Source organism: Neopsephotus bourkii, unplaced genomic scaffold, assembly GCF_033783945.1.
Source record: "Neopsephotus bourkii isolate Nb327-2 ecotype Australia unplaced genomic scaffold, CSIRO-AGI_Nbou_v1 NB_1493, whole genome shotgun sequence".
NCBI classification, from domain to species: Eukaryota; Metazoa; Chordata; class Aves; order Psittaciformes; family Psittacidae; genus Neopsephotus; species Neopsephotus bourkii.
The window spans coordinates 3320358-3337131 of NW_026901969.1; the positions used below are offsets into that span (position 1 = coordinate 3320358).

General features: G+C 37.9%; 1 protein-coding gene across 5 annotated transcripts in view; it reads right to left on the reverse strand.

The window, feature by feature from the left end:
* TMTC2 (transmembrane O-mannosyltransferase targeting cadherins 2) overlaps positions 1–16774 on the reverse strand; it is a 245155-nt gene that overhangs the window by 87546 nt on the left and 140835 nt on the right. For all 5 annotated transcript variants that reach the window (XR_009727823.1, XM_061369363.1, XM_061369366.1 and 2 more), the window contains one exon: positions 15759–16584. Coding sequence is in view for 4 of the 5 variants with exons in the window: in XM_061369363.1 (XP_061225347.1) it covers positions 15759–16584 (826 nt within the window). In the remaining variant the exon portion in view is untranslated. The remainder of the gene's footprint in view (positions 1–15758; positions 16585–16774) is intronic.

A 16774-nucleotide genomic window follows, 5' to 3' on the forward strand; every position in this document is an offset into this window, starting at 1 on the left:
CAGCTTGCAATGGAATTATGAAGACAAATGACAAATGGAAATGAACGCATGCAAATATCTTAATTCAAATAAAATTTTCCCTATCTACTGAATAAAGGCTCATGATTGCTATTCAGCGAAATGGAAATAACAAAGAACAAAGTAAAGTTTCAGAGAAAAGTATTCAGGTGATGTAAAAGCTCATATGCTGATTTCTTGATCCAATAGTTTGATATAAATAAATAAATAAATACATACATAAATAAATAAATGTTAACAAAGATAACTCAAAGTATTAAAGGAGGATTCTCCTTTGCCCAAGTCACCCTTATATAATTTATGAAAAACAGAAAATAAAATCTACTTGGAAGCTCAAAACCTACTGACCGTATCTGAACACCTCTACTGAAACATGGACAGGAAAAAAAAATCCTGACTGATATTCGAACAAATAACCCATTTCAGAGCTGTAACAATTTCTTCAACAATGTAAATAAATACTGGCATGCTCCCATTACAGAGGGGGGCAGGATAAGTAATTAAAAAAAAACAAAAAAAAACTTCAAACTTCAGTAAACAAACACCATTTGCCTGTCTTGTTAATTCTGAGTAAAACTGATCTCCGTCTTCCCTTCTGGAAAGAAAGCATACCTGCCATACTGGACAAAAGACAAGAGAAGGTAGCAAAAACATATGAACCAATCCACTTTATCTTACGTAAAACCCCTTAAAGAGCAATGATGTGCAGTTTTGAAAAATAGTCCACAATTGCAAACTACATGATGATAAAAATAGGCTTTTATCTGGCAAGTTTTTGAATAGTATTTTTTATTTCCTCTCCCTCCACATGAGAGAATGGGAAGATGGAGATATCACTGTATCTCTGGCAAGAGTGGAGTGGAAACTATGGTAATTATCAATACAGTTACTAACACACTTATCAATACTTTAGAGGTGCTTTTACTTTGTGAAAGTAATGTTGATTGGTATCAAAACCATCATGAAGTTGATAAACAATGCAGCTCCTCCATATTTCCCTACTATTTTACACCTGAACCATCAGTACTCTGAAATTCATGAAAAAGGTATTTCTGTTCCCCCACTTACTTTACAGACATTAGATTTCAATACTCAAAGATTATTAAGCATGCGAGCCCAACAGATGCTGTAAAACTCCAAAGAAGCATCCTGTTGAAATTCCTAGCAACTACCATTTATAAGGCATTTATCTGGATGATGACTGAAGGGGAAGAATTCTAATTTTACTTTTCTTGAACACTTTTTCCTGTTTCAAATGTTGTCCAAAAGGATTTTTCATTTGCTTCTTTTCCCCTTCCAAGGCTTGAAAGTCAATTACAAGAGATGCACATTTTATATAAATCAGTTCTTCAATACAGCACACTAATAACCTTCTCATGGTCACAGCATCAATATTTGAAATTTGCATTATGCGTGGTGCAAAGTTTTATGTTTTTATTCATTACAAGCTTGTTGAGTTTGAAAATCAGCAGGAAACAGGTTAGAACAGTATGACAAAATTTAAAACAAGAAGGTAATGATACTAATTACATTTCCCACTTTGAAATATGTTGTTTTCCAAGAATTACATTAACAGTATGATTTATTTTCAGGGGGGTTGTTGGGTTTTTTTCCTGAAATTTGTTACTTCAGTTGTTACTAGTGTAATGGAGTCAAATCTGAAAGAACTAAAATAGCTTTTTTGAAAATGATGAGGTTTTATTATTTTCCAGGTGATGCATCCAATAAAGTGACAAAAAATAGCATGGGGAAGATGCCTGTGGCCTTGACCACACTGTGCATCAGTTTTTATGGGGCTGTCACCATGAGAGGATTTATGAATGCTGGATTAACTTCTACAAGTTTGGAGCATAAAAACAAACAAAAAAATAGCCTCCTGTCTTTTGCTATTAACTTTTATGTGGACTCAATTACTAGAGAATGACAATCCAGGTTTCCAGTTTAGGACACTTTTTTTTACCATCTGTTCTTAACACTTCTTCATTCTGCACTATAAATTACTACTTTACAGCTATTGGTATGAAAGTCATGAATTCCAAGCATTCACTTTGCCACCTCACCCTGTAGCAATATCACCAGAATGTAGGCAGCATGAAGTGCAGCAGCATGTTGTGAATCTCTCTCATCTCTATGGTAATAGGGAGCATACAGAATATTGAGTATTCTTAGAACTTTGCCTAAGTGGATTTTTTCTATTCATTCTTAGCATCTACAATCAATATTTCTAGGTGAGGTATTTTATGAACCAAATTGTTTGCTTTACCATCTATCTAAAGCTCCACACTAAAGGCTGAAAGCCACATATTGCCCTCCATAAGGCACTGGACCATTGCTAAGGTTAGAGGCTATTCAAAAATTAAAGAGAATTTTGTGAAACAATGATGACAGCAGGGGATGCCTCAGTAAAAATAAACTTAATGTACTATGTAGCTTGCATAGAAAGAAAAAAAATTTTTTTTTTTCAGGTTTATACCTTGAAAACAGATAGATTCCTGCTATCAGACTCTACTTCCTCCTGCTGAAATTACAGGTGCTAAACTGGGAATTAGAAGAAGTGTATTCTGTTCACAGATCTGCCACTGGCCTGTTGTTCAGATTTTTTGTTCAGGAAGCTTCACGTCCTGATGCCTTTCTGTTTGTATTTTTGACGTTTGTTACTCATCCATTAATTACAGGATTTTTCTGCCAAGGATTATATCTCACTGTCAGTCTGCAGAGTGCCTACTGCAGAAATGCAGCTAGAAATTAATGGTGCACAGATGCATGATAACTTTTGGAGGAATGAGCTAAAGGAGAAAGAGAAGGTGTTCTTGCAATACAGAAGAAAGATGTAATGAACATTTCCCCATATAATTATCATTCTCACAAAATGAGGGCCAAGAAAACTAAGTTCCTTACAGTTTAAACATTGTGGGAACATTGACGTATGTGTATGTATTTCATATTTTCATCTATGTTGTTAACTTTCCTTAAAGGGTCATCCTTCCTAAAACACATTTGGGAGCAGACAAAGCTGTAAAAAAAACCCCAACAACAACCAAACCCCAAAAAACAAAACCCTGTAAAATCTGACATTTCTTTGAGCCTTCTAAGAAATTCTAACAGTGGTTCATTTCATGAAAAATAAGTTGAAACATTAAGACAATGTTTGTAGATGGAAAATTCATCCTACTAGAAAAAAATAAAAATGGATTTGCAACTGAAGTCAAAAGTTTCCAACATCCAAATATTCCAAATTACCTTTGTTGGGTAATGCATCTGAAAGATTATAACCACAGCTATAAAGAACACCTTTTCCTCCTTGAAAGGTTAAATTCATCAGCAGCTTACAGCTTTTTACTTTCAAGGGTACTAGTTGATAAAGTAGAGTGATGCTCCAGCCTTAGCACTCGCATTTCACCAGGCAATTACTTTGTTCTAGACGGGGAAAGAGTTTCATGAACAGAAAATTCTGAAAGCTCAGTTGCATGCTCAAAAAAAGGCAATGAAAAGAGCCCAATGTTTTAGATAGCCTTTCTACAATAAAGACCCACTATCTCTCACAAAGATATATCAGATCAATTAGGCCATGTCTGTTAAGTGGTTTGCAAACAGAAAAGTTCATGTAAATGCTAAAAATTATTACCTGAAAAGTGGAACAGATTTTGCATAAGTTCTTCATTATGGCTTATACAGCTAATCATATTTTTCCTACTATTTTTTTAAATATGTCATAAAATCATTCATATAATTTGCAATTATTTTCCCCTCAAAACTTCACTTGTTAATAGACACATTTTGATTAAGTTACCCCATTTTGCTAACTCAACAGCCAAACTGCCAAAATGCCCTGTTTCTTGTTTCCTAAAATGATAAATGGTTTCTGTATGCCCATAATTTATGAGTTTAATCTACTTTATACACTGAATTTTATATACATATCAGTGGGTATGTGGTAATGTTGAGATGGACTGTATTAGAGATTTACCACCTCCTAACTTTTACATCTTATTCCCCTTTTTATTAAGAGTGTTATTTATATCATGTGTTCAACGCTTTGTTGATCAATTCCAGGGCTTTTGGAATGACAGCAGGTGAAAGAAAAAAATAATCTAAAACTATGCAGAGCTCTGAAAGCTATCCAGCATCATGTCAGCATCGGTACTGAACCAACTGAGTTTTGGCAGGCAGTGCATCAGTTTTGTTTCTTAGGTTTGAAACCCTGATGCAAATGGTATGAATGCATAACACTACCAAGCTCAGCATCACAACCTGATATACCCGCTCCACTTGCTATGTTACAGAAAATAATTTCTCCTCCTCAAAGGATAGCACAGTGGCTCTGTCAGCTCAATGAACTCAAGAGATGAGATCGAGCAGCTGGTAAAGTGTTCTTAGGCACTACCATTTACTCTGTTTAGTCTACAGTACGGCCTCCTCATTCAGTGTAGGCCATACTTGCAGATTTTGGTAATCCAATTAGCTTTAATGAACCTAATCTCAAACGTGTAAGGGCTCCCCCAACTGTCTGAACAGTAAACATCACATTAACACATTAAATATCACATTAATGTTGTTTTTAGCCAACACCCAGAATAAAGCAAGCCATCAAAGAAAAATTTCAGGTATACTCACACACTGATGCACTACACGTGACAGACTACTGTATGAAAAAATTCTTGCCAGGACTTTTGTTTAAGGTAGAACAGGATGAAATAGCACTGCCTTACTATTCTTACTCATGTATCAACACTGTAAAATATTTTCATGACAACGTTACAGAAACTTTCTACTGAATAGCCCTCGCTCACGATTAGTCAATAGAAAAGTTCAGGAAAAAACATGCTTCCCAGGCACTCATCTCTCAGACGGAGGTACCAACTCACATCTCCCAGGACCTGCCTCAGTGCAGCCAGTGGGCTGCATGGACAGTCCTTCCACTTTCCCCACAAGAGAAAGAAAATATTTCAGACAAAAGCTGTCCTGTAAACGAGATTAAGCCCATAATGCAAGTTTTCATACTGCAGAACCTCTAAAAAGATTCAAATTGGAAACCACAACCTCATTGCAACTTTGTAGGTGTCCTTTATAAATAAGCAAACAAACAAGACACCAACACACACATTGTTCTGGAGAGGTCATCCCATTTACCAATTTTGTACAGTTCAGTTTTGTTTAACATTGCAACTCTTATGAAGACATTGTGGTTAAGCTAAAACTACTGCAAGACTTGTTGCAAATACAGGTTTTCTGCTTCCAAGCTGTGCTGGCACACCCCAATGCATCAGGAAATAACCTTTCACCTGTCAGAAAGGTAATAAAAGACTGATAAACATAGATTATCTTTTATTTAAATGGAAATCCTAATATTAAAGGAGATTCATGATTGATTCATGTGTTTCATGACACAGAGGTTCTTGGTGGAATTACCACTGTAAGGAATTCCTGCACCTATCACCCTCCAGGCCCATCCCTCCTGTGAAAATGATTTTTGGGAAGCTCATCATAGTATCACAGTATGTTAGAGATTGGAAGGGACCTCAAAAGATCATTTAGTCCAATCCCCCTGCCGAAGCAAGAACACCTAGATAAGGTTACACAGGAACGTGTCCAGGCGGGTTTTGAACGTCTCCAGAGAAGGAGACTCCACAACCTCCCTGGGCAGCCTCTTCCAGTGTTCTGTCACTCTCACTGAGAAGAAGTTTCTTCTCAAGTTTAAGTGGAACCTCTTGTGTTCCAGTTTGTACCCATTTCCCCTTGTCCTAACATTGTTTGCCACTGAGAAGAGCCTGGCTCCAACCTCGTGACACTCCCCCTTTATATATTTATATACACTAATAAGGTCACCCCTCAGTCTCCTCTTCTCCAAACTATAGAGACCCAGCTCCCTCAGTCTTTCCTCATAAGGGAGGTGCTCCACTCCCTTAATCATCTTAGTTGTCCTGCGCTGGACTCTCTCCAGCAGGTCCCTGTCCTTCTTAAACTGAGGGGCCCAGAACTGGACACAATATTCCAGATGAGGTCTCACCAGGGCTGAGTAGACGGGAAGGAGGACCTCTCTCGACCTACTAACCACCCCCCTTCTAATACACCCCAGGATGCCATTGGCCTTCTTGGCCACAAGGGCACAGTGTTGGCTCATGGTCACCCTGTCGTCCACCAGGACCCCCAGGTCCCTCTCCCCTACACTGCTCTCTAACAGGTCGTTCCCCAACCTATACTGGAACCTGGGGTTGTTCCTGCCCAGATGCAGGACTCTACACTTTCCCTTGTTATATTTCATCAAGTTATTCCCCACCCAACTCTCCAGCCTGTCCAGGTCTCGCTGAATGGCAGCACAGCCTTCTGGCGTGTCGGCCACCCCTCCCAGCTTAGTGTCATCAGCAAACTTGCTGATAGTACACTCAATTCCCTCATCTAAATCGTTGATGAATATATTAAATAATACTGGTCCCAGTACTGACCCTTGAGGCACTCCACTAGATACAGGCCTCCAACTAGACTCCACCCCATAGACTACAACTCTCTGGCTTCTCTCCTTCAGCCAGTTCACAGTCCACCTCACTACCCGATCATGGTATGTATCAGATGCATAAACTGGTCCAGGTTTGTTTGAAAAGACAGATCACAGTACCTTTAACATCTAATCTAGTCACTGCTCTGTTCACAGCAGAGACTGATCGCACCTTTGTTTGCACAGCTTCGTTAGCTAAGCACTGTGGGAACACCGTAAGCCGTTAACTGCCATAAAGTTCCCATTTCATGAAACTTCGTAAGGGTAAGAACAAAGCAGTGAACAGAAACTCTTATGGTATAAGGAACTGTGATTTTTGAGGCGATAAATCATTCAAGAAAGGGAGAGGAGGTGAAAGAAGCAGAAAATAACAAGTGGGCAAAGAGGAGAGCTCTGAGCACACTGGAAAACTCAGGATTAACCCTGAGAAACTCTTCAGAGCAGCAAACTGACTCAGGCAAGGAGGTGACCAAATCTGTCAAATTACCTAATTTTTTAAACAGCAGGCATAGTTCTAAGAAAAATTACCTATGACACAGTTTAAAATTATGTCCCATGTTCAAAATTATGTGAGTTGTAAGCCAGCCTCCTGCAGAAATGGAAGAGTGCACGTCGCTGACTGAAATGACAGCCATGGTCCTCAAAGCTGAAAGTAGATGGATTGTGTTGGCTCCTTTCCAGGAAATGAGAATAGAGAGGACAGAGTCCTGGAAAGGTGCCAGAGGAGGCACAGAAAGGGGAAAATCAGTGCTAGGTTGTCAAACCAAGAGAATCGTGAGAGTGCTCAAACAACATACATCAGACTTGGAAAAGGGAAATTAGTGCATATCCAGGAAGCAGGCTTTTCGTAATACTTCAAGTTGTATGGTTTTGTTTATTTTGTTTTAAATCACTTATTAAGGCAAGACAGAGCCTGTGAAGCCTTGCCAGCCAATATATATCTACACTGGTATGGAAATATAGGTAACAGGGAGGAAGGTGGGTCACGAAATGACCTTCATTTTTTGCCAGTAGTGAAACCAATTAAAGACTTTATTATTAACTACCATCTTTAACAGTCCACATTCTAAATGTCTTCTGTGTTTGAAGAACTGAAAGAAAAGTTCAGTGTGCTAGAATGTCCAAGCAAAGAGACGGAAATTACGTTGAGTACTCAGTCCCTCTGTTTTGTGATTTTTTCTGTAATTTAAACTAAAACTATTTGCAAGCCTTTTGCACATACTATAATTGCATCAGCCATAATTTCATTTTTGCATGTGTGAGAGGTGGCAATGATGACAGCCTAAGCTTAAGGGTTAATAAAGCTCCCTGTTACAAAGGAAGGGTATTGGAAATATTAATAAAATACTTGCATTTATCTATCTACACTGGGATTTTACAGTGCCAAAAGAAGTATAAAGACGCATATGTACAAATTACTGTCCTGCCCACATTAAAGGTTAGCTTCTCTACAAGATTTATGTAATGGGACCTCAGTGTGTACCAGTATGAAACCCATTGCAGACAGTAAAATGAAGACATGTAGCTCATGGTGAAAATCATTATGGAAAGAGAAAATTTTTGCAGCTGATATATTTTGAAAAAAAAGAAAGTAAAATCATGAAACAATTGGATGACTGACTAGTGCATTTAAACAGACATGCTCATCTTGAGAACCAACCCAGGTAATCTCATTTTCCTCTAATTGATAGTAACTCCCACTGAAAAAAAACAGGCTGGTTTCAAAGAACCCACAAATACGGACTGAAGGCCTGACTTTTAACCAAACTGGACAATAAAATCTATAATTTTTCTGGCAAAGAAAATACCAAATTTAATCCATTTCACTTGATATGCTACAAACCCCTCATCTTGCCAAAGCTAATCCCTCCTTGACCAGGGTGGGGGTTTTTTGTGCACTGTAGTTTTTAGCATAGATTGAGTTTGTTGAATGATTTTGCAGAGCACCTTAGTGAAGGCAGGGGAAGAAATAACAGTCTGATGAGTCCATGTCTCAAAACAGAGTAATAGAGTACATGTCTCAAAATTGTTTATTTCTTTAAATTCTTAGCATATGCAAAGGGGAAAATAAAGTCTAGCTAGTCATTAATAACAGATTCTCTTCCTATCCCCCTGCTATTTAGTATTCACAGATAAGAGATGCTGTTGGACAACACTCAAGGAAAAAAAAAGTGACTATTCTTGTTTCCAGTCCTTTATATATGTAAAGGAAGCATATCAGGCTTTCTGGTATCCTGCTGAAGGAGAAGCAGATATCCCACAGTGACTTGGATTTCAAAGAAAACTACAGCACTATAGAAGAACTGAAAGAAAGAACACTGTCACTGGAGAATAAATTTAGATTTTAAACTGAAGTGCAAACGACTTTCCTTCAGCTCTCAAACATATTTAGCATAGCAAAACTGTTTTACTGAGGCTGGGATGACTGTGGCATGTTCAACTGCTGTACATAACTATGGCCATTTCCCAAACTTACTAATGGCCATTCCTTTTACACTTTCTAATCATTCAGGGCAACAGTAACGGCCGTTTAGAGATCTCTACACTACTTTCAGAAAGCAGTATTTTTATTTATCTTTCAAACAATTCTATGCAGTTCGCCTACCAGTTGAGCTTTCTCTTTTAAAGCTGTTACAAGCAGCAGGCAGATAGAAAGTATTTCCTATTTATTTCAAGAACTCTGAAGCATTCTGTACAATATTTATCCTTAAAATTCTTTCATTATTATAATTATAACCTTTTTATTTTTATTTATATAGGATCATTCCATTATTGGGTGTTTCCTCATACAGTAGGCTGTGATAAGGGTTATTACTGACACTGACAGAAAGTATACTACCTTTACAGTAATTTCTTCTTAAAAACGTAGCCAAACTTAAGTTACTGATCAAACTTGAAAATAGTAATAGAAGTCAAGGAAATTTCCTATGCAACCTATAGTCAAAGGATTAAGTGCCAGAAAGTTCTGGTAAATGTGCTGGGAAAATTGACGGTGCTGTTTCTCTGACAATTACTTTTAAAAGAGTTGACTAAAAAATGTGCCAAGAATCACCGTAACGGCTATGTATCCGGATATTATTCAGCAACTAGCTTATTAGGGGTATTATACTGTAATAAATGTGGAGAGGTTGTAATAAAATAATGCGCCACGAAAATTTTTAAGAAGTCATCCAAAATCTACAGCAGAGTGAAAAATCAAAATTAAAGTGGCTTGTTCAAAGTCTAAAGAAGAGTTCATTAGCAAGATTGAAACAAAGGCGTGTATACCCAATTACAGCTGCTATGCTTGTAGCACTGATATTTCTTAACAGTGAACATATGAAAAATTTTCAGGCATGATTATTAGCAGATTTTATACTTCTAAAATTTGCTGTATTATGGCTGAAATTACTTTCCCTTTTCAGTCTTGTTTTTCAAAATCAGCATTTTGTATTCACTGCAGTATCATTTGAGTCAGGCTTTTAACACTTTAAGAGTGATTTTATTATTATTGAAGTGACATGAACCAAAGGAGCAAGAAATAATTACTGTGCAGTGTGATATTTTGGGCTACTGGCCAAAAGATGAGTTGGAGTTTTACTGTCAAGTTGCATATAAGAAAAAGAATTTATGCACCAAATCACTGAAATGCAATTACAAAGACACCAAGTATTTTTTAAATGCCAGTGTGATGTTTGTTAAAATACACACTACTCAGGAGGCATAAAAAAGTCTGATTAACAAGTTGTGTGCCAGAGCAGTAGCTATTGAATACAAAGCTCTAAAGGCATTACAAGAGAGCCCAGCTTCTTGTCAGCATAATCTAAGCTTTTACTGATAAGTATATTTGAAGAATGCCATACCTTCAAATATTTCTTCTCGATTTGTCTCCAGTCATCACTAGTGATATGAAAATATTAATCATCATGGAAAATACTGGTCTATTGCACCCTTTTTGTTTGAGGGAAATATGGCTTCTTTACTTAGTTTACTACATGGTATTATAAATGCTTTTCCTCACTATGCTATTAGCTATTTTCATTGTCTGCTGAAGAACGGACCTCTTACTGACAGCTGCTGTTAGCAAGAAAACATTTTCTAAGAGTTGATAAGAATAACAGCAGAAAGCTGTCAAATCAGATTGAAACAGCTTCTAGTATTTCCTTCTACCCAAGTGCACAGAACTAGAGCATACAATCTCTACGACAGGCATGGATTTTTCCTTTTCTTTCTTTTTTTTTTTTTTTTTATTCAGAGGAACAACTCTTGGGTTAGGACAAACCTGGGTGCTTTTTTAACATAACAAATGATGCAAATGACACAATATTAACTCACGTGATGTTTCCCCCTGCCCTACGCTTATAATTAAAGCAATTTATATAGCAAATACATTTGCTTACTGCATCAGAGTAACGGTAAAAGAGGAAATCAACACTACAAAGTATTCAACAGGAGTAAAAAAATTAAATTTGGTGTTTTAAAAATATTTTTTGAAAAGAAATAAAGAAAAGAAAAAGAAAGGTAATTGTCCATGAAGTTCTAGGGAATAAAACTGATCAACTCTAAATGCTATGACAAAGATGCCAACCCCCCCAGCCCCCGGAGACTGTTCTTTAAACCTTCTACAGGCACAAACATAGCAGAATGATGCAGTAAGATCTTACAACCCTGTTGCAAAGCTAAAAAAACCCCGACGTGAACAGGGAAAAGCAACATTGTGGTCCAGAAGAGTATTTCAGTGTTGGAATACCTTCTAAAAATATTAAGCAAAATTGAATTATTCACACCCACAGGAAACTGGAATAGGAGCAAGGTTGGAAAGATAGAAGGAAAGCAACTTTCAATATTCATATGGAACAACTTAAATATTCTCTGTCAACACCATGTCTTGGTCTTATTGCTGCCCACTGAGAACAACATGGTAATTGAGATATGAAACAAGACATTAAGAATAGGATTTTTAACTTCAGGAAAGATCTGAAGCACACATTCCAGTCCTACTGACCTGTCCAAGATATGAACATATGACATCTCATTAATGTTAATTTGTGATGGAACAAGGACAAACACCTGAGCAACATGCATAACTGATTTTGAAGCCAAAAGCTGTAAGGCCAACTTAAGTCAGTGCCACATGCGAGACAGGGCTTACCAGACTAGGTGTAGTGCCACAATAATGTAGCAATACTGCTTTTGGAACCAGCCAAGTATCTGTTTCTTTCTGTACAATTCATTGCAAAAGAAACATATATAAACTCAGCAGGATTTGAATGCACGGTTAAAAATAAGCAATCACTTAGTGTAGCAGGTCAACTATTTCCAGGAAGGATCTTCAAAGCTTAATTACAAATGTCACGGCAACCACCAGGAGACTAAAATTATGACCAAGCAACCAATGGCTCTGCAGCACTCCAACAATCTATGCCTTGCTCTGTTATATTCTACTTCTTTAATTAGAGTCTCTAACAGTACAACATAATATATATCATAATACATCATAATGAATCTTTGATGTTCAGATGTTGACTGCAAGGTACAAAATGGCCTGGAGGAAAAAGATTAAGGCTTTTTGAAGCCTGCTTTTGGTAATACAGAGAAAATTAGAGATAAAAAGGTATAATAAGAACAATTATTTTGTGTGTCATTGTAATTTTATAATAAACATGAGATAATCATCACCACAGAATGACTCTCAGTCTAAGTGAAAAAGACATGACAGCTACCACCAATTTTTAACTTCTTTGTTTTTACATTTTGGGAGGCTTTCTTCACTATAGAAGAACACTCAAATAATGGGAGCTGGTTTAGATCAGTTGGGCTGCTCATTAAGTTGAAGACAGCACAGGGAAATACTTGTGCCTTTCCCTCCCTAGTGTCAAAACATGCACACAGCCACTTCAGGATCCATAAACTACATTAATCTATCTTGCCTATTTTTCCTTCAAGTGCTGACAGACTGTAACAAGGCAATGCTCAGATCACTTTAAAGATATTTGAAATACTAGTCATAACCAAAAGACCAGAACAAGCCCAGAAAGAGATGGAGTCAAGGCATACTAGTCCTCATTATGACTCCACCAGGCAAGGGCCATTACCTTCCCGCCACACAGAAAGCCAGATATGACAGCTGGCATGTGCACAGCGGCTCGGAGGTAGCATCACCACCTTCTTTCTCACTTGACTCTCCTGCGGTGTATTTTGGTGTTTAGAAAAAGGTGAGCCATGCATTATGCTTTTGAGTATTTTTTCCACATTTCAGTGATTGACAAGAGCAGCCTGGAGAAATGTAAATTGCAGAAAGGCTGTGGTTGCCTGTGGGGTTAGGGCTTTCTCACTTGAGGCAAAACACTATTTCTCTGCCTACAAGGTGCCCTTGAGGGAGCCAGAAGAAAGAGCTGGCAAGGTACTTATTGCCCATCTCTTCACTGAGGACTGAAGATGAAGCTTCTGAACAAATCTGCCTGAAAGTCCCATAGCAGCAGAAAAGATTATATTCATACACCTACTACAGCACAGAGGACCTGATTATAAACCATCACCATGTGAGACAACTCCATTTCCAAAGCAGTTCAGCCACATTAGTTCATAAATGCACCTGTGCTAATATCTTGCCTCTCAAATGACCTTATTAGTACAGCACATCAGCTCAATGTTATCACACAGCATCCAGCCACAGAGTGGCTTTCATCCTGCTAGGCCAGAATACAGATGGATCTGGAACAAAACACTCAGCTCCTTGCTTTAGCAAAGCTGGTCCTCACAGATACCCACTTCTTTATTGGTTCCCACTGTGGAATTTTTGAAGAGATTTCCTTTTTGCTTTTTAGCCGAGGACTAAAGAAGCTCTTGTTCAGAAGCTCTTTGCAGGAGAAGAAAGGAAAAGTGTTAGGGAAAATGATCCCACCACTCAAAAATGATCAGAAGTAAGAAAATACTCATGAGGAGAAATGGCTGCAAGTTGAGGAAAACAGAAATGAGGAGTGGCAGCTTCTTCTTAACAGACTAAAAGGAACGAAAACACTTTCTCTCTGCTGTCTGAGCAGTCCATTGTCTCACTGTTTGAATAGCCTATTTATCACTAGCATTCATAAAACTAAAAAAAAAAAAAAAGAGGCAAACAAAAATAAATTGTTTTTCCTACATCAACCTCATTTAATTACTGAAGAGTAGTTTGAATTGTTCATCTCCTAATGCTTCAGTGGATTGGCAGCCAGTCCAGACCAGTCAGGCTTGCCTGATCGTCTAAGAAATAGAAAATAAAATTAGCATAGTCAAAGCCAGGGATAATCTTGGAAGTATTCACAATAATGAATAGAGTTGGGTGACAGGTCACTTTAGCTGTGAGTTTCTGGTACCCAGCCTTGTTACAACGTGTGTGGGCTAGTAAATATTCAGCAGAACCTCAACAGGATATTTTAAGGAGATTTACAGACAGCTCAGTCATGTCTATATCACCACACTGACATGCTGTCTTTGCTTTTGCATATCTTACAAGAAACTTAATGTCAGCTTATATGGCGAGAAACCGGGCAATCATATATACATAAGTCTGCGCATACTGAGATGTGTATGATGAAAATAGCTCGCCTTGTCTCTGGGGAGCATAGTACCCAGCAGTTTAATTTCCAGACAACATCACAGCCAAACCTACTATTGGACAAAACCTAGAATTTTATTTTTTTTATCACAAAAACTGGCTTAAAGCAAGCAGACAACTATCAATACAGTCTGCGATATCTTGGGATCCCCACCAAAAATGGAACATACGTTAACTATTTAATCAAATGTGCGCATACTCTTTTCTTTCTAAGGAAAGCCAAGTTTTAATGCAAGTTTTACAATGTTACTAAACTGGTAAGTCTCACAGCATCATATCACCTCTCTGGTGTGCTGTCTTGCTGTTCGCTTACTTCACTTCTTGCCCTCCTGCACTAATTTTGAGGAAAAAAAAAAAAAAAAAAGAAATGGGATGTGCTTGTTCACAGTTAACAAAAAGTCACTGCAGAAACAAGTTTAATAATTTTACCTAGGGAGACAACGTATATGAACAAAAGTTACAAAAGCAGACTGACAATTGACAAGCCACTACAATGCTGATTTACAAGGCATCTTATCTGTCAAATCTAGTTTTTCACTATCAGCTTTAGGTAACACCTGCATTTGCCTCATACTACCACAACTTTTAGACTATGGCATGATATAACTCTCTAACCAAGAAACACACCTCTGTCAGTGGATGACTTTGCACCATACAATGGGCTTCTGAGCACAGAACTTGAAAAACTGAAGTGCAACAGGATCAGAGGCTGTCAGATTTTTCTTTCACAGACAAAGCAATCAAGTGATCCTTTCTCACTTCTTATGAATTGTGAATGAAAGCTTAGTCAATGCCTACACAGCACTCACAGGTGGTATTTTAACCATTCTCATATAAACCTGTTTTGTGTGCCAAGAGCAGTACAGGCAGCATGTAGTTCAAGATCCCAGCTGGATCTGCCATATATGCTGAAACCACAGCTAAACATTGTTACTGATCCCTGAACTAGAGGGTTTACTGTGTGTTTGGAAGTGTTTACACTAGCTGTAGTCACATTTCATTATGGTATCGATACAAACTTTAAGAGAAGTAGCTGGGAAACGTTACAAATAGCTGACATTTATACATTAACAGGAAGGCCTAAGTATTTCACAGTAACTCTTTACAGTACCTGCATGCAGGAAGCAATACAGTAATTTCCTAGGGTGAATAATATGACCTCATTTCCTCATTTTTATTATGTAGTATTGATGTTATTTGCATCATATGAAATAAAAAATAATAAATAAATAAAAAAAAAACACCAGCTCCCTGATGGTGTCCTTTACTATTTTATATATTTCCTAGTCATAGAGAACAGAACATTCGGTGAACATACAAAAAAAACTTCATCAGCATGATAGGTACCAGATTCCAGATGGAAAATTAGGAGGGTGGGTAGGATCTTTAATACTAATAATGCTTCTTTAATTCTAAAATACAGAACTAAGATAATGAAAAAGAAAGTATCCTCTTACCTTCAGGTCTCATTTTCTCCATGTTAACGCCAAACCTGTCACACCCTATCAAAGCATACTCTTGCTTTTCTTCATTTTTTACTAATGTATGTACTACTGCAACTTAAAAGGACATTTCCTAGCATACCCTCTTTAGATACAGCTGATAAATTCAGACAATTCAAAGGCAAAGACAGGAAAATATAAAGCATTGACCATAAAAAGCAGAATTTACCTTTAGCAGGGTTTACTTTTATCCCTGACCTATACAGCATCTCCTCATTCTGCCAGTCCCCATTCCTGACAACAGTCTTGAGTCCATAGAAAACAATTAATGCAGCAGTGGAACAAAAAACCAAGTTCTTCAGAAAACGCTTTTGGGCTTTGACATAAAGGGCCCTGACACCTACTGTAACCAGCAGGCAGAAGCCCATACTAGGAACATACAGCACACGCTCTGCTATTACAAAGCCAACATAGAAAAATAGGTTTGTGGCAGGAACAAAGGGCACTATTAACAAAGACAGAGACAGAATGACAATGTTCTCAGTTGAAGGAAGTGGCAGTTTCTGCATTTCAAGCTTTTTTATACCATTCTCTTCTTTTGATGCAAAGCTTGACTTCACCTCCAGTGTCTTGTACTCCACGTCTGAGTGGCAGCTATGCCCATTAGCATTCTGCTTGCCGTTCATTACAGTTTTCCCATTGCATTCTCTCTCATTGCTGGAACCCTTCAAGCTAAAGTAGGCAAGGAGGAGGAGTCCAGCATAGAAGGCCACAGTGTGTAGATTCCTCCAGTCGCTGACTGCTTTCAGAAGAGGCACAGCATCCATAGACCAGTCAAAGCTGAGGGTATCTGGGCATAGCAACAGCCAGAGGTTCTTTGTTGGCAGGTAAAAGAAGGTCAGTGTACGTGTGAGAAAACTGTCTGAGTCAGCTGCTGGATTGTCAGAATTGGAAAAACTTGGGGGCTTGTTGCCCATCCAGTATAAGCGGACACCCAGCAGTGCAGTGCCCCAGGAGGTCAACAAACCGATGCTGAAGAGGGTCAAATTCTTTCTCTGGGGAACAAAAACAAAACAAATATAATCATCAACATAAATCAACAGCAGGTGTTCAAGTCTGTAAATTAGGAACAAAAGGAACTGAGAAATGTAGGATTCAACTTTTTTATTTATTTATTTTTATTTTTAATGGAAAGAAGCACTACAGATCTCAGTCGCTTGACATTTGGGTAACAAAATATTGGGG